General features: G+C 39.0%; 1 protein-coding gene across 4 annotated transcripts in view; it reads left to right on the forward strand.

Moving 5' to 3' along the window:
- The window catches only part of BANK1 (B cell scaffold protein with ankyrin repeats 1), a 127,550-nt gene that overhangs the window by 92,711 nt on the left and 17,151 nt on the right, over positions 1-17,688 (forward strand). For all 4 annotated transcript variants that reach the window (XM_048941343.1, XM_048941344.1, XM_048941347.1 and 1 more), the window contains 2 exons: positions 13,750-13,846; positions 15,379-15,663. In XM_048941343.1, coding sequence (XP_048797300.1) covers positions 13,750-13,846; positions 15,379-15,663 — 382 coding nt within the window. The remainder of the gene's footprint in view (positions 1-13,749; positions 13,847-15,378; positions 15,664-17,688) is intronic.

Consider the following 17,688-nt stretch of genomic DNA (forward strand, 5'->3'; position numbering starts at 1 on the left):
AGGATGTTTTTTGGTATTTTGTGGTTCTACAGCACTCAACAGCACAATGGTTTGTCTGGTAGTTATGGGGAGATTAACCCTTCAAGTACAGTAGGCAGGAATGGAAGTACCCATATGTAATACAATTAGGTTATAGTGTTCTTCATCTTCTTCACACCACAATTTCTCTGCAATAGCATTGTCTTTTCTTAATGGTGTCTTCTAAAGCTTTTGAATTTAAAAATGTATTTAATTTTAAGGTTTCCTTTTTCATCCTTTCCTGTTTCAGCAGCAGAGTTCTATCTTTCAATGATCCACAGTTGCCTGATGTGACAATAAATTTCCTCTCTTCAGTATTAGTGATTATTTGAAAATAGCTTCCAACCTCCACTTCTAAACTTTTTCAGCATGTACTGCTATGTGAAGTTGCATATATTTTGATTTTCTTCAGTGAAACATGAATAGCAAGAGCAGCCCATCGCAGAAATTGTGTCAGAGCTTATACGCACTATTAGGCTTTCATAAAAGGGGAACTCGCACTGTGACAGAGAAACAAGGAGACTAGGCAAAGACATTCAGCAGTCCAACGAAAAACAATACCAGAGTACTGTGGGGAAAGTCGATACAGTACCATCTCTGCCTTGCTTAGTTATTGTTGCCTGCCAGGATTACCATGTCTAATAGGAGGCCTCTTGTGATGACTGACCTTGATGTGATAGCTGGTGGCTGTGGTAGAGTCCATTTGCCAGGAACTTGTAGAGCAGTTATTACAGGTGCATTTTATAGACCTCTGGGTTCAAAAATTCCTCCTGCCTTGCTAGATGTCTTTTCACACGCGCGCGCACACACACACACACACGCTTTAGAGTTTCATGTAAAGTATTAACACCCAAGAGTGTTATCCTGCAGGCACGTGGTGCAGCTGCTACAAGATGACTGGTGGAGGCCTCGGGGGAAAAAAAATAACACAGGTTTCCTGACCAACTGTTGCTGTTTCTCTCCTCTTTCTTCTCTGCTGCTGAGGACCTTCCAGCTCCTCAGCTCTTGTAAAGATACCGAGCCTTTACACCCTGGTGTTCAGAAGGGAGAGAAAAAATGGAAAGGAGGTGGGAAATATTTAATTTTAAAAAACAAATGAACAAACTTACAACTATATCTGCTGTTAGGAAAAAACAAAATTCCCTTAAAAAAAACAACTAATGTGATAAGGTAGAACCCACTTGCTCTTAGCTGCAATATCCTTATTTGCTCATACTGCTCTTCTGTCATATAGTGTTGTATTATTGATGGTAGTGGCTGCCAGGTGTCTGGGAAAGAGATGGGAGTGGAAAAAACAATCCACTAATGCACTGCATCCCAGGTTCATTAGCATGTTTTACTCTAATGCAGCAGGTATATCTGCCAAATGAAAAATTTGGCCCACTGCTCTGAATTATAAGCTGAGTAACTTAGCTTCTGCATCCTGACTGTGAATTAGAAAAATGTAAGTGACAGCGAAGTTAATTGCAGCAGTCTTAACGCTACTGCTATTAAGTAAGAACGCGGTGCTGTAGGAAGCCATGTGCTGAGCAACAGATACAAGCTGCTTTCTCTTTTTTCTCTCACTTCCTAGGCTCCGTCCTCCTCTGCTTTTATTTTGTTCTTTACTCCTTTCTGGTCTTGAGAACTGAAAGTGCTCATTGAAAATGTTATGTTTGAAATCCATATTCATATCAAGTTCTAATCTAGTGACAGCTGCCTTTAAAATGACTGTCAAAAACATCTTTTGTGAGCTGTGCTTGCTAAGCATTTTCTAGTACTGATGTCATTAGTATAAAAGAAGGCTGATTATCCATTTGATTGGTTCCCTGCCAAATGAAAAAGTAGTATTAGATTTTTTTATAGAAATTATATATATCTGTATCTTAGTTATAATTTGTCTTTACTTCTCTCTTGCTCTCTCAACGCAGAATAGGCCTCAATGCACACCATGCCATAAAAGGTAAATTTTATAACTTTTAGCAGGTAGCCAATTGCTCCCTTCTAGGAGCATTTGATTTATTTCAGCCATCAGTCAGAGGCTGCGTTTATTTCACAATCATGTGGAACAGTCCTGTGTGTTTAACCTTTCTTCAGCAATGGCAGATCTTATGGAATATAGCAGATAATTCAACATTAGGCTGTTCAACCCTTATTTGCTCATACAAAATTCAGAGGGCAAGCAATAATGCATGTAACAGGTGTATTTAAATGCTAATGGATTTTATATGAAAAGTAGCATTACAATTGTTGGCAGTCAGGAACAAGAGAAACAGCGCATCACTTCATATATTCCAAGAGGTCATGAGACTCTAACTACAACTGGCCCCTGGTACAGGTCACATCCCTCAGCTCTGTGAGGAGTATCAAAGTGGCTGCACACTGGTTTGTGGCTGTTCATACAGCAGAGACAACTAGATGCATTCCTTAAGATATGGGAGCAGGCAGAGGGAAACAACCACAAGACCAGGACAAACTGACCTACTTCTTTCAGTCCTGTTGTTGGTGAACTCATGTATTGTATTGTGTAACTTTTGTTCTAACATCAGGAGTTTCTCTCTCTAGAAGCATTTAAGTGAAGCAGTGTTACTCCTGCTTCTCACTGCAAATCAGTGAAATTTGTTTTGTTGTCAGTGTCATCTTTAAGAAAAAAAAAAGAGCCATGAAGATGAACTTCATATTGCTTGCATACTTGTGCAAAACTGACCTGAGATAGACTGGATTTTTTGCCTCTTTTGGCTTAAAACTTGCTTATAGAGTTCATAATTATGATCTGTGTTTTACAAAAAGAGGAGATAAAGCGTGCAGCAGAGCCTGTTTCTTGTTTAGCTCTTAATTGCTTTGACTACAGTCATTGTCCTTCAGCTTATATGTGATGTACTTGAGCTAAAACAATTAACCAGAGTCACCAGCAACAATTTTCTAATATTTGAATCTGAAAGCCAAAATATGCACCAAGTTTTAATCTATACAGAGTTAAGCAAACAAAAAGTGGACCTTGGTTGGCCTTTGAAAACAAAGTTTCTCCTGAGGCTAATAATATACCTGATTGACTAGAGGTCTAATTTGCATGATATGTGTTTTGAAGGGAGAACTGTGTTTTACTTTATTTCCTGTCTTTGTTTCTCATGAAGTGTCTAATTTTAGCACATGCTGTACCCATATTTTTGCCATGGAAGAAATGCTTTGGTAGATAATTTTTGCTGGTGTGTATACACAACCTAAAGACAGCAGCCTTTTAATTGATGCAGTTGAGTGCAGTCCAGATAATAACTGCTATTTCAACTAGTCTTCTCATCCTCTTTTAGCTACTGTTTGGGAATGTAAAGGTGATTTTTTTTATAACCTGAATATAAATGCCTGTATCTGAAAACTATTGATAGCACATGTATCTGGAACTTATTCTAGAAATACCATGGCATTTCACAGATGTAGGCTCTTTATCCCACTCCTCTTAAATTCAGTTCTAAAAATAACGTTGGCTAGACAGAGCAAAACTCCTGCTGGTTTCTATGAAAGAAGAAAGATTTCCAGGAACACAGCAGGATCAAGAGGAAAGAGCTAAATCTCAGAAGCCATCAGAGAGCTTAGAATATCCTGTTACTTGAATGCAGAACACAAGCTGTACTGTGACTTTATCAGCCTCCAAAATGTAATTCTTTTGATATAAAGTACATAATCTGCTTAACATTGTAGAGCAACACTGTGTTTATATTTAGAATACAAAACAGGGTATGGGGAATAATTTACTGTTGCTGTAGAGCTAGATAAATCATAGATGTTCTGATAGTAACATAGGCAGGACTGCATTTGACTCCAGTGAATAAGATGCTTTTAAAAAATCTTGAGCACAGGGTTTTGAAACGCAACATCTTGAAGTACTGTATGCTCTTCTCCATCAAACTGTGTTCATCATCGTCGTATTGGAAGGGGGTTGGAAGACTCACGGGCTGTATGCTTGTTTATTTGCTCAAAGCCTTCCCTGTCCTTGTCCTTACCTTCCAAATAGTCACTGGTCCAAAAACTTACGAAACGTAAGATATTTCCTCTTCCTTTTTAAGCGTAAGCTCTTCAGTTGTGCCGACATTAACTTTTCTGCAAGTCTTCTCTTTCACTGTCTGGTTTCCATCTCAGATACCATTGTTTAGCTACTGTACCCCTGAAGAATTTTGCAGCCCTTATTGATATTACGGTTATCTAAAAAACAATTATGCTTTACAAAGCCAACATTCTCATATTTTCATATTATTGTTGAATAAGAGAATCAAAGAGCTCTTCAGAGCCAATGACCATTTTCTTCCTTTGCAGATAAGATTTCTGTGTGTGTGCAAACTAGATGAATGCAGGAATAAATAGGTATAAGTTCTAAAACTCTTCAGTTACTCTGTGTTAGTCAGGCACTGCAGCTGACTCTTTTTAGCTGAGCAAATAGAGCATTTTTTTGTTCCATCACAGGTGTGAGTTGTGGAGGTGTGAGAGGCCCAGATGAAGCCATGCCAGGGTTGTGTTCAGCTGGACAGCAGCTTCTGGAGAACTGTCACGAGCTGACAGAAGGAAGCATTCGTTGCGTGGTGGTTGCTACTGATACTGACATAGCCTGAAAAGCTTTAGAAATAAAGGTTATGCCACACATGTCCCTTTTTAGAGGGTTATACTTGTCTGATATGGTGGGTTGACTGCAGTCAGCAGCTAAGTGCCCACACAGCCACTCACTCACACACCTCTGCCCTGCCTGTAGTGGGATGAGAGAGCAGGAGGAGCAAATGCGAGAAAACTCATAGATCAAAATTCATACAGCTTAGTAGGTAAAGGAAAGAGGGGAAAAAAATACAAGCAAAGCAAAGGAAGTCGTTCACCACCTCCCACAGGCAGTCTGAAGCCCAGCCTGTCTCCAAACAGCATCCACCTTGTAAGCTAGAAAGCCCACCCTCTTCTTCCTCCCCCCATTTTTATTGGTGAGCATAACATTAACTAAATCAAATCTGAAACGCAGCACCATACTATGAAAAGAGTTAACTCCATCCTAGCCAGGTCCAATGCATTCATACTTACACATAATATTCACATTCCTGGGGGGAATCCTTATAGAAAGGGTTCTTTTTCTCACAGCCTACACAATTCATTGTACTTAATGAGCCTTCCACCTCCTCTCTGCTACCCCATAGTCTGTTAAGGGAGCAGTAATTTAGTAACTACTCTAGAAGTTGAAACAGAATAATTGTCATCAAGTGAAAGAGAAGCTCTCTGGAGAATGGTTATTATTTTTCCCAGAAAAATAATTAAGAAAAGCAGGAAAAAAATGTATTCTGCTAGATTGAAAAATTAACCTGTTGGTGAGATGGGAGTGCTTTTGTGGAGCTTGCATTGATTACACAGCCTGTCAAATGGCAATGGATATTTTGTTCAGTAGAATCAGTACTCTATGAGATTTGAAAGTCTTTCAGAGAATCGTGTGGGTGTGTGAAAAGTGAAGGAACAAGAATTGTTGTTACAGGAGAAATGAGCTAAAATGAGTCTGAGGAGGAATTTTATTTTTGAACGCTCAGAAGAAAAATCCCTTGCTATTCAGTAGTTTGAGAACAACAGAATGCTTAGGAAAGAGAAAGTGGGTACAAGTTCTTCCAGTGGAGAATGCAGTGATTTGGTTGAAAAAAAAGCATTTTTGTATAAAGCAGTAAATGAAATTTAGTGATTAAAATTCCCCCCCACACACTTTTTCCTTTCTGCAGTAATGTTTTTCTTTCAAATCTGTGCTCTTTTGAAGGCTCTGTAAAAACAAATGGACATTTGAAACACAGAAAGATATGCAGTTACTGACACACACACTGCACTTTTACTTAGCCTGGTGGTGTTATCTATTGGCTGTTCCTCCATGGTGATGAAATGGTTCAAAGGCAGAGGTTTTTTTTGTTTGTTTGTTTGTTTTGTTTTTGTTTTTGTTTTTTTCTTCCAGAAATTCAGTTTCAGAAGTTTCAGAAAGATTGATAGACAGGCAGACGGGTAAAGTGTGAAGTTAGATGAAATAAAGATGCAGATAAGGATCAACTCAGGAATGTTAGCTGGCTGATACATGGTGCGGTAAATCTGCTTGTGATAAACTTACAGGCAGACATGCAAATGAAATTGTTTAGTACAAGAGTCCAAAAGACTATTACACTAGATTGCGATAGATTACTTCAAATGATGCAGTTCTTTTGCTCGTGTGAAAACAGCTGAACCAAAAGTTGGGTATCCATTGATGTTTCAGTTTTGTTTGTTTTCCTAATAGGCTGCAGATCGTCTGAGTCATACATGTACTTCAAATTGATCCCAAAATCATTACATTTTGGCAGTGGAGTGTTTCATATCTCATTTCTTTTATTCCGTATAATTGTGCATCTTTGATAGCTATGTGCCTTAATATGCCTCGAGCGCATTGGCATGAGGTTCTAACACTTCATTATCTTCTAGTATTGGAGAAGATAAGGCAGCTGTTGGAACTTCTGGCAAAGTGTATGCAGAAGGAATTTTACTAATTGCTGTAAATATCACAATATTATTTTTACTGTCATTCTGTTGTCATAATTTCTTACCTACTTAATTTAGTATAGGGTTGGGTTTTTTTTCATTTTTCAAGAAGAGTTTTGTCAGCAGTTAAGTATGGTGGTCTGTAAGATTGTGGTACTCTTGATGTGAACTGAGTAAAGCAGGAAACTGGCCAGTGAAACTGAAATCCATAGACATAAATTATACACATGCATGTCTTAAAAAGAGAAATCTGTGCTCAGGGAAAGATGGTTCTGCAGTCTTAAGCAACAGGAAAATGCCTTCAAAAGAAAATTGTACTGCTGAGGATAAGGGTCATATTTAAGAGGTGTCAACACTGCTGCATTTTCTGTGTTGTCCTGAGCACAGCCTGAGATGTGCCTCTGCACCATGCTGCTCTTACACACCAGGGCCTGCCTGCTCCTGCATCCCTGGTGAAATGGAGAAGGGAGCCCAGGGCCTCCCTGTGCTCAGCAACCCCAAGTGCATCAGGGATGGCTCAGCCTCACTCCTTGAGAAGGCTGGGATCATCGCTGCTGAGCAGCTTGTTCCAGCAGTTGGAGAGCTAGCAGGAGAAAGCAACCTTCTTGGCTGCTAGGATAATGTGTGCTGTTCTTTCTCTAAGACGAATCTTGCTGAGGTCAGAAGGTCAAGTTCAAGTGTTTCAAGGGCTGGATCCAGCCCCAGCCTTCTCAGCCCACGCTGCTGTAAAACCACGTTCTGTTTCAGCATTTCATGGCAGAACATGTGCAGCAGAATTGCTCTCCACCCCCTCTCTTCCCACCTGCCCAGCAGAACTAGTGCTTTGAAACCAGATTATTCCCAAGTGGATTTTTTCTTTTTTATCTTTGTGACTGTATTGAATTAGTTTCACCAAGCTTATGCTTTAGAGAAATCTGCATTGTCTCATCATCTGGATTTTTTTGCAAGCTTGAGTTATCAAGCAAGGCAATAGAGTAGTGCAAGTGTTTAACATTAATGAAGATAATAAACAGCAGCGTTGGTTCTGTCCTGATGCATGCAATCATTTATGAAGCTGGCTTCTTCAGTCTTTTCTCCAGGTGCTCATACAGGGCCCTGAGAAAAAGAAGCAATAAATACTTAAAACACTCCCAGTGCTTTGATGAATATTTAACATTGTAGAATGTGTAGATAATATGCAAACTTGAGAGTCAGAAAATTTTTATAATCAGAGTGGTTGGTCACTAGGTTGTAGCTCAGGGGTATAGATAGAAATGAATGAAAGTGTTTTCCCAACTGTCTGCCTATGTTTCAGAAAGTACTGAGGGTGCAAATGAAAAAGATCTGCTAGAGCATATCTGGTTCTCTTTACTCTCTTTGCATTCCGGAAAGTTGTGACAGACCCAGTGATAGAGGGCATTGTCTTGGCTGGCCTATGCTGAGAGTGAGACAGCAGGAAGAATAGCTGTGAAGATGGCTGCCAAATGGCAATGTGGTTATGGTACTTTCTACTTCACTTGCTGCTGGGGACTACGCAGGTGGGGCTGGCGGGTCTGAGGTGTGCTATGAGAACATCGCCCAGGCCTGGGGAAATGTCCAGCTGCTGTGTTTCTTTCCAGCTTTTCCATCCTAAAAGCAAGAAAACAAGTCTGTTAAGTCCATGACAGAGAAATGGAGGAAATACCCAACTGAAGAAAGCAATTTCTTCTCTCTTGAGGTTCTGAGAGGAGTTAGCCAATTTCCATCCTTTTTACTCCTCTTTCACTTCCAGTCAGAGAATGCAGTAGCTATGATTGTGGTTTGCTAAAAGATGCACACAATTCCCACCTCTGCAGTTTCTGACTGAGAGATCTGTATCTGCGTCATCTGGAAATGCATTGAAGCCCGCTATTTAATAGCCTTCAGAGCACAGATGATGCCTCCTATGGAAATAAATAACCTCTCAAGTATGTCACCTAATACCTGATAGCAGAGGAAAGCAATGTTTTTGTTGTTGCTGCTGAATTCTGCAGCAGCTGGCACAGAGTTGGCCATGTTATGCACATAGGCCAGAAGGACAGCCCTGTCTCTGGGAAGGGCTCTCCATGCTGATCTTGGTGTTGTGCTCTTTCTGGAAGATAAATTTGTCGTCTTTATCAACAGTACTTGTCCATCAGAAACTACTGTGAAATGCTCTGTAAAGTTAGCCTTAAAATTATAATTCTACTAGGACTTAGTTGGAATCCAATCCTCCTTCTGCAGATTTTAGTCCTTTCTAAACGAAATGTGATGTGTCACCCATCCAAAAACAGCTAACATTAAAATGCAGAGTTGGCTGTGTGGAAGACACTTGGAAGCAACATAGGGGTGAGAAATATATTATGACTATGCTTTAACATTAGATAAAAAAGTAAACTGAGTTTTCAAATAAACCCCTTACAGTCAAAACCAACAAATGATTCAGTAATGAAACAAAACTGATGGGATCATTTACGAAAATATAGTTGTGCTCCTGAGATCAGAAAAACCAACGTAGAACACAGAATGTGAGCACTCATGAAAGTAAACTTTGTGGGAAGACCTGCTGGGCTTTTCCTATGGTCCTAGTTTTCTGTGGATACCATTTTTGAAGAGATCAATAAGGTTTCCGTGCCAGGTCAGAAAGTCACTGGAAAAGGTGGTGAAATTACAGCTCTTTTAATTAGGAAAATAGATTCTCTGCAACTTATATAAATAAGATATTCTACCTTGCAGTATAGAGGCGTAGAGTAGATGAAAACCATTCCTTTCTATGGGAGTAGAGAACTTCACATGATCATACTAGAATTTGTTTTTCTCAAAAATAGAGACTTAGGTTGCTATCTTCCTTTTCGAGAATTGCAAATACTCATCAGTAGTGATTGGTACGTGTTAACAAACTGGAAAGGCACAAGTTTATCTGCAATTTCATTTAGAGAAACAAAGCCAAAGGGAAATGGGAAAAAATGCTTCTTGTTTACCAGCAGTGCATAGTCTTGCTCAGAGGTCCAGGTCACAGAGAGGTTCTGATACACTTGCTGAGCATCCCTGGGGACAAGCAAAGTGGAAAAGCAGACTGTTAGTGTCTCAGACTGTATGCTGCAGAGACTGTCAGACCAGAGGACTAAGTGAGCAGCTAACCTGTGGGGCTACCAAGAAACAGGATTTAGCTGTAGTGAGGACTTTTTAAAATACTAAGTTGGAAATGAATACAGCAGGAGGCATTATCCAGCATATTTTTAAATGCTTTAAGATTTTGATAATTTAAGGGAGGGAAATAGTTACAGGATTCTTTTCTCTAAATCCAAGCAGAAAATACTCATTGAGGATGTCCAGGCAGAAGATAAAATTCATGAGAATGGTCTAGGATATGTTTGTATATACAAAGTTCTTAAGATGAGAATGTGAAATAATAGCAGTAGATTTTGAAGGAGTGTGAATTTGCTTTTTCATGTAGGAAAGATAGTGAAGAAGAAGTGCAGCAAGAGATCAATTCAAATAGGAGAATGAAGTCTGAAGAAAGTGAAAACTATCAGGTAACAGAGGGCAAACTCAGAAGTGTAGCAGAGGCACTTAAAGGTCATTACAAGAAAACTTAGGTGCAAGATGAAATGCAGCTAGCAAGAATCACAAATAATATGAAATGTTTGCATAAGGCTATTTTTTAACAATTCATTGTCAAAATGGAAAGGCATATTGATTAGAGTTGCATAAGGGATTGTCCTGTTTCCTCTACTGTTCAGTATTCCATTAGCAATTTAGATAATAGGAAGATTTTTCAAATTCCTCCCAACTCCACAATCCAAAGAGATGATTTATGGCTGGCCATACTCTTATCCAATTCCGTGAAGATTTGAAGTGTTCCAAGCTCACATTTACTTCCAGGTTTACTCGAGTCAGTAGTGAAGAAGAAACAACAGAAGATGCAACTGCAAACAGGCCCACATCCCCTTGGTTTTCATTAATAGCGATGTTTAGAGAAAATAGAGACTGCTACTTTAGGATGCCTGAAAGATCTAGACATTCATGTACCCACATGTATAGCAGCAGGTCATTTTAAAAGCACTGCTCTACTTGCATCTGGGCTTTGCGTTCCCTTACAACCTCTCCAGCAAGCTCGTATGGATTGTGACAGTTGCTACCACTGTCTGGCAACTTCTGATAATGGCTTTCCAAAAGAAATAACTGAAGTAAATCCATTCAGGCTTTGCATAAGAGGGACAGCTTTGGAGCTGTTCAAAAACTTGGCCTTTGTTCTGATGGTCTTTACCTCAACACAAGACTTAATCAAGACAGTTAAAATATGTAACTGAAAGAAAGCTAAATACTTTTTAATTTTAATCTTAGTACTTAAAATATCATTGGTCTGTCAGAGCACTTTTAATATTCCTGTTGCATCTTGAAGTAAATTTTACTTTCCTGACTCTCACTTTTGTGCTTTTTAATGGTCCTTCATTAGCGGATCCGTACTTTTCCATAATACTGGTTTCTGTTAAAGCAAGCTCTTCCTCCTGATGTTTGCTTGACACTCTTAAGAAATCCTAGTGTACACCAAAGAGCTATTTTCAGTAGGACAGTCTCAAAAAACTTCAAAATTCAAGTCTGTATGTATATTGTATACCACACCCTAAATTCTACTGTAGGAACATCGTGCTGGCTGAGCTATTACATTCAAAGTCTGTGACAAAGCATATATAACACTCTGGTCCTGAAAGAAATATGATCATCCAGGGTCCTGTGGAAGCATTTGCAAGTTCAGCTGTGGCATTACTCTGATTCAGCTGTGTAACTTCCCGTCCTGAAACAAGGAAGGACAGAAGGACACTCACTGCCTTCGGTCTTGCTGCCCCATTTGCAGTTGCACAGCGTTTCTGGGCACTGTGTTGCAGGAGGTTTCTGATTAATTCATACCTTATACATAATCATTATACATTAAGTCTTGTGAGTCTAGTTAAAGAATCTCCATTTATTCATCTTCTCTGTATCTCCTTTAGGAAGTGTGATAAGTGTCTAAACTTCTGATTGTCATCCTGAATTCTCTAAGATTCAGCATTATCAGAGAAGCCACTAAGCTTTTGTGGCACTAAGCCACAAAACATTCAGATTTAAAATATACATATTAAGTATATCTATTCTGTTGGTTTTCTGTGAGTTACTGGGTTCCTTTCAGAGAAATATGTATGCTGAATAAGAAAACAAGGAAGTAGCAATTGTTTTCTCTACTTACCAGAGGTGGTCACCAAAATTAACGAGGTTTATTTTTATGGCTCCATTCTCTGTTTCCCTTTTGACCTCGTTCTACTATATATATATAGTACATGATGATATATATATATATCTATATATAGCACGTTAACAAAGATGAACACCTTGAAAGAATTTGTCTGAAACAGTCCTCTACTGTAATAGTGGGAGAGATTACATCTAGAGCTCTGCTTGCTTGATTTCTCCTGCAAGGATCATCTGTGTCACACAAGAAGTACAGCAGCAGACCTGTTTTCTTCCCAGTTGAACAGTTACATTTAAGCACATACAGCTAACTTCAGGACACTTGGAGATATCCTGTTTCTGTGAAAGATAGGGGAACCAGCTAAATAACGGGGAAGCTCAAGTAGAATGGGGCTCTCTATTTGGGCACAAAAGACAAAGATGAGTTTTGTATTGCTGGGAGCAGACATAACTTAGTGAAGACCTAGGCAATATTCTCAGACGAGAGAAAAAAAAAGCAAGCAAGGGAGGCACCTGATGCATTGTCTGATGGATGCATTTCTGCAGGACTGGCATTCATGAGATGTCTTTGTAACAGAGCAGCAGGGAAGAAGGCATTCTCGCTTCTCCAGAAATAATAGTTTCTTCATTTTTTTTCCCCTTTCACCCTTTGATATTAATAATGGAATCGCAGAATGGTTTGGGTTGGAAGGAACCTTAAAAGATCATTTAGTTCCATACCCCCTGTACTGGGCAGGGTTGCCAGCTACTAGATCGGGCTACCCAAGACCCCATCCAGCCTGGCCTTGAACATCTCTAGGTTATTCATACTAATGGTATTAATTTCATAATAAACTTAAGACCACGCTATCCCAATGGCTGTAGCTGCCAGGCTAACAGAATACTGGGAACAAACTTCTTGAGAATCTGGCACAGGATTATGAGAATCAGTGTCTGCAGCATGTGGAAAGATATCACCAGTTATCTTTCTTGACTTCTCTGTCTCTTCATCTACTTGAAATTAATTTTGCAGACTGAGTAATGTATGGAGCTTACTGTCTCCATATACTCTTCTGGATTAATGTGTTCAAACCCACAGAGTTAGTATTTTGTGCATCAAAATTCCTGAATCATTACTGAGGTCTCAATTGTGCCTGCACAGGATAGTTTTGTATTTTATTCTTACAGGAATTGTGGTCCTGCTCATTTCTTTGAAAAGAAAAGTCATCTTTCAAGATTCCATTTTTTTCTGAAAATCAGCACTTTTTTTTTTTAACAGGCGTGTTTTGTAAGTTTTAAGACAACAGAAATGTCTGTGGTTGCCTTGTTAGTCTGCTCTTAGTGGCTATGGATGAGCCCAAGTTTCTACCTCTTCTACCTGAAGAACTACAGTGATAACATTGTAGAGAACCAATTGTTCTGACCTCTTGATCCGAATTTTGAATATAATAGCTTTCTAGAGGAAAAAGAAACAGTGCTCTGCCTCATTTGGGCATTGAGGTGAAAATGCTAACGTGCTTTACAGTTCTGTTTCTGGTTTTTCAGTGCATATGGTGCCAACCATTAGGATTCAGGAGCCGTTTGTAATGAGCTCTCCAGAGGCTTCTTGTTCTTTGTGCACCCTCTAGCTATATAGTAAAGTCCTATAGACTTTCTGTTTTTCTGCTACTGATTTTTCTCATTACCGATGAGTGCTCTGGAGTTTGGAATAAAGTAGGGAAATGTCTGGATAGCCCTGTGCAGTGCTGAGCAAAGATGATTTACCTTGAATCCTTCCTTGGATATCACTTCATGGCAGTACCTTGTGTCCTTTACACACATTCCTTCTGTCTGTACTACTGCGTTAGTTGTGAATGCATTATGTTTCGGTCTCCTACTTACAGTTAGTAAAACATTGAAGATTTTTTGACAGAACCAAAAGAAAAAAATGTGGCTGTTCCTCTCAGAATAGCTGTTTCTTTGTTGACCTTATATGGCTTTATTTAGGAATGATATCACCAAAAACAAAACAAAACAAAAAGCAAAACACAACAAAAAACTCTACTCTGTTTTGATTTGTAGATTAAAACAACAGATGATTTCTCCAGCCATGAGGAGGAAGAGGAATACGAGGATGCTTACATGCTTATGGGAGGCATGGAAGCTGAACCAGCCATAAGTAAGTCATAATGAGGCATCTTTCTCAGTAGCAAATCATGTGCTGCATTGGGTGAGATTATTGACAAACACAGGGACCAAATTATTTTAAGACTTATAACTTCCATGTTATTTGTACTTCTGGAGAGGACAGATGTCCTAGGAGATGGGGAAATGCAAGCAAGGGATGACAAAATCATCCCTCTGTGAGACAATCGCAGTGCAAACAGTGTTCCTGGTGATGTCTGCAAATTTCTGGTCTCTGCTTCACATCTAGAAAACAGCTGAATTCTCCAGGTTCTCAGAGAACCTTTATGTAAGAGAAGACACTGCTAACAGGTGTGGGCAACTCCTGTGTGGAGGCACAGGTAGTAGGCATTTTGCATCTTGATCTTCATGAACCTAAACACAGATTGATCATGAGTTTGTTGCTAATCTGTGTGATCATATATTTCCCTTGAAAAGTGCAGAGCTATTTATTTGCATTTACTGATGACAGTCTCTTGTAGTTAGATATATTTTTGCATTGTCATGGATTTATGAAACTAAACTTTATCTTGTTTTTGTCTTATCGGTTTGTTGGCAGTTGTATTTTTCCAACTGTCTCATATTCTGTGTGTAAATGCAATTTCTTATTTGCTGTGCTTAAGCCTGCTGTTTTGGTATGTCTAGGTAATATAATTGACACAAAAAATGTAGCTTAGAAATCTGTTAGCCCTGATATGTATCTACTGTCTCTATCATGTTTCCTCTGTATATAGGAGCATCTCAGGGTAGATGCAAGGAAAAAGAATGTAAATTGTAACAGCTGGCCATGTTAGTCAGTCAACTATGTGCCCTATTCTCCCACTTTAACCAGTGGTGAAATAAAGGCCTTTCCAAGGGGTAACTCAGAATGGAAAGGGCTCTGTATTACCAGCTCTGTATTGACTGTAATTCTGCTGACAGACCTGTATAGTTCGCTTTACGTCACTTAGATGGACTACCCAAATCTTGGTGCTGTACGTAGTGTTGAAAGTTCATCCTTTCACTGGATGAACCTGTGGTCCACAGCCCCCTGAAAACCTAGAAGCCCCACAGAATTTCCCCAGAAGTACAGCTGTGTCTCCAAGGGCAGTGCTATTTTCATTTTACAGAGATATAAATAAGCATCCAAAATCCATTGTAGAAAAACAAAGCCATAGCTCACAGAAGTGTGTAACTTGTTTTCCTAAGTAGTGCACTGTGCTGCACTGAAAATCCAGTAATAAAAATTATGGAGGCATGGTAAGTGGATGTGATCTCATTCTGACAGTAACTCCAAAATAGTTTAGCATACTGTGTGCACAAAGATATTGTGTACCAGAGTAGCAAGATATAATAAAAACTTCCACTGTTGATTTGGTAAATATTTAAAAGCTGATCACTGGCAATATGTATTTGACAGTCTTTCTGCTGCATTAGTTCATAAAAGTTTTATTAGCCATTGTGTTGCTTCTGTGGGAATCCTTGAAATGGGAAATGTTTCAAGATAGCAAATGTTTAATGAAATAAAGCATTCTTTAACATTGTAAGTTGAGCAGAACCCAGGAGATCAACACGGAATTGGATCAAAATGTCAACAAGAAGCTGAGGTGGATAAGGAAGAAAAAGGTGGTGTAGAAGACAGTGCAGAGGAAACTGAGGAGGAAGATTCCTACACCTTTGTCAACAGTCCTGACAATCTGTATGCCAGCATACCTGACTGTGATTATGAAGAAAACAGCAGAGAATGCTTTTTCTCCAAAAAACCGCCCCCACCTCCTCCTCGAAATCTGCCTGGCACCCTGAGACAGGATGAGCCGCTCCAATTGTCACAAGGTATGAGCTTGGGAGGAAAGTAGCCACAGATACAAACGTGAATGCAAACACATAAAGTGCTGCAGTAGAAATTGCATACGATCACTTCTAGTAGTAGTAGTTAGGCAGTATGGCTCTAATTCTGCAGCACAAACATACCTGTGAAATTTGCTGCAACGAGGTCTTCATGACCAGGTAGGTCAGCTGGTAATGTGGTGTGGGCTGCTGGGTTCAGGTTTCAGCTTTTCCTCACTCTGCACATCTCAGAAAGGTGCCTAATAACATGAAATACTGGATTTACACAATAGAGTTCCGAGATAAAACACTGGACTTGTATTTTTTCTCAATTTTTAAAAAATATTTACATTAAAAATATTGAATGCTATCTTGACTGAATGAATTTCACAGGAAGAATACAGAAATGAGAGAACGAAGTAATGCAGTACTTTACTTCATTTTAGCCAATGTTGCGATTAGAAACAAAACACTATATTGTGTTACAAACCAAAAGGAGAAGGAGAAATTGTGGCTTTTAATGAAATGCCTTGATTCTCTTTCCTTTTTTTTTTTTTTTTTAATATTTCAGCCCGATAGTAAAAATCTAACATGTTCAGCTGTGGGTTGATTCAAGTATGAGAAGCAGAAAATACTATTTGCATCTATTTCAGAAGGAGTGATTATCTTTTTCTTCTCTCATTGGGAAAAAATAAGCATGCAAAAGAATTCAAGCTTAAATAGAGTCTTTTAAAAATCATGTAGGAAAAAAACCTTGTCACAGGCTCCACGTGTAAGTGTGCACACAAACTCTGTTTTTAAATGTGGCTTAATCTAATAGAATCCTGAATTACCATAATGAAGGACTTTGATGTTCACGTAAGTACCCAGAGATAGCTTTTTAGCTTTATAGCCTGCTTGAGGTTGGTTTTTCTCCTGTTTTCTGCCATGAAGAAAAAAGCTGATTTTATGCAGGAAGTTGCAGATTTCAAAACAAAGAGAAACAATAAAATTGCAACTGCAGATGCATTCTGCTTGCTGTGCAATACTCAACTGTAGCTATATATGTGCACAAATGAGGGGGCAAGTTTGACACACAGGATTTTTTTAGAGCAAGCTTGATATAAATGCCTATCTTGGGATAGCTCTCATGTGGCTACACCATTAAGTAGTGATGCATTGCTCTCTGCCAGATGCCAGTTTCTGTCTATATATCTGTATATGGATACTGGCAGAGAAAGCTTCTCTGCTGTGTAGTGTCCTATGCTGAGTCCTGTGCTGCTGATAAGGCCAGCGCAGCTAGAAACACATCTGCGTGACTCGTTCAGTTAAGACATGCTGTTAAGACATGCTGTGAATTTTCCTGAAATGTTAGGCTTGGTTTCATTTCATTTTGGGATGTGACGATGGGGCTATCAGGATCCTGCTAAACTGGGATAATACTTACTTTTAAAGAAGAGCTCCAATGAGTCACTGCTGTGTATTTTTAGTCAGCTACTGCTGTGGAAGACCTAAAAGTTAAGTTCCTTCTTTTGAAGACTTTTTTTTGGCAGTGGCATGAGAGTGCCCGCTGGGAGGGTTAAAGGAGAAAATCCTGCAGAGAAAGAAATAGAACTTTCATAATGGCGTGAAAACAAAATATTTTTCATATTAAATATGGTATAATTTTTTTTTAATTTATCAGAACCAAAATACAATATGTATTAATAGTACAAGCTGTTTTTAAGGGATACATCTCATTTGTAAATGTGTCACACTTGTAGGCACTGTTAAGCTTCTCTGAAACCATAAACAGATAGAAGCCCAAGGATTTAAAATTGTGGTAGTGAGCATAGCCTAGTTTAGCAGATACGTTTGTGTACAGTTTACTACGACAGTAGGAAAATATGGCTCACTGCACTAAGTTTGGTGTTTGCACAGAAAGAATAGGTCAGCACAAGGAAAGGTGAAAACAACCATGGAATTGGCAGTTTCTATAACAGCTTCCTAATTCTTAACAGTCTGTGGGAGTTTTAAATACAAATAAATCCAAACAAACCCAGGTATGAGAAA

Source organism: Lagopus muta, chromosome 4 (genome assembly GCF_023343835.1).
Source record: "Lagopus muta isolate bLagMut1 chromosome 4, bLagMut1 primary, whole genome shotgun sequence".
NCBI classification, from domain to species: Eukaryota; Metazoa; Chordata; class Aves; order Galliformes; family Phasianidae; genus Lagopus; species Lagopus muta.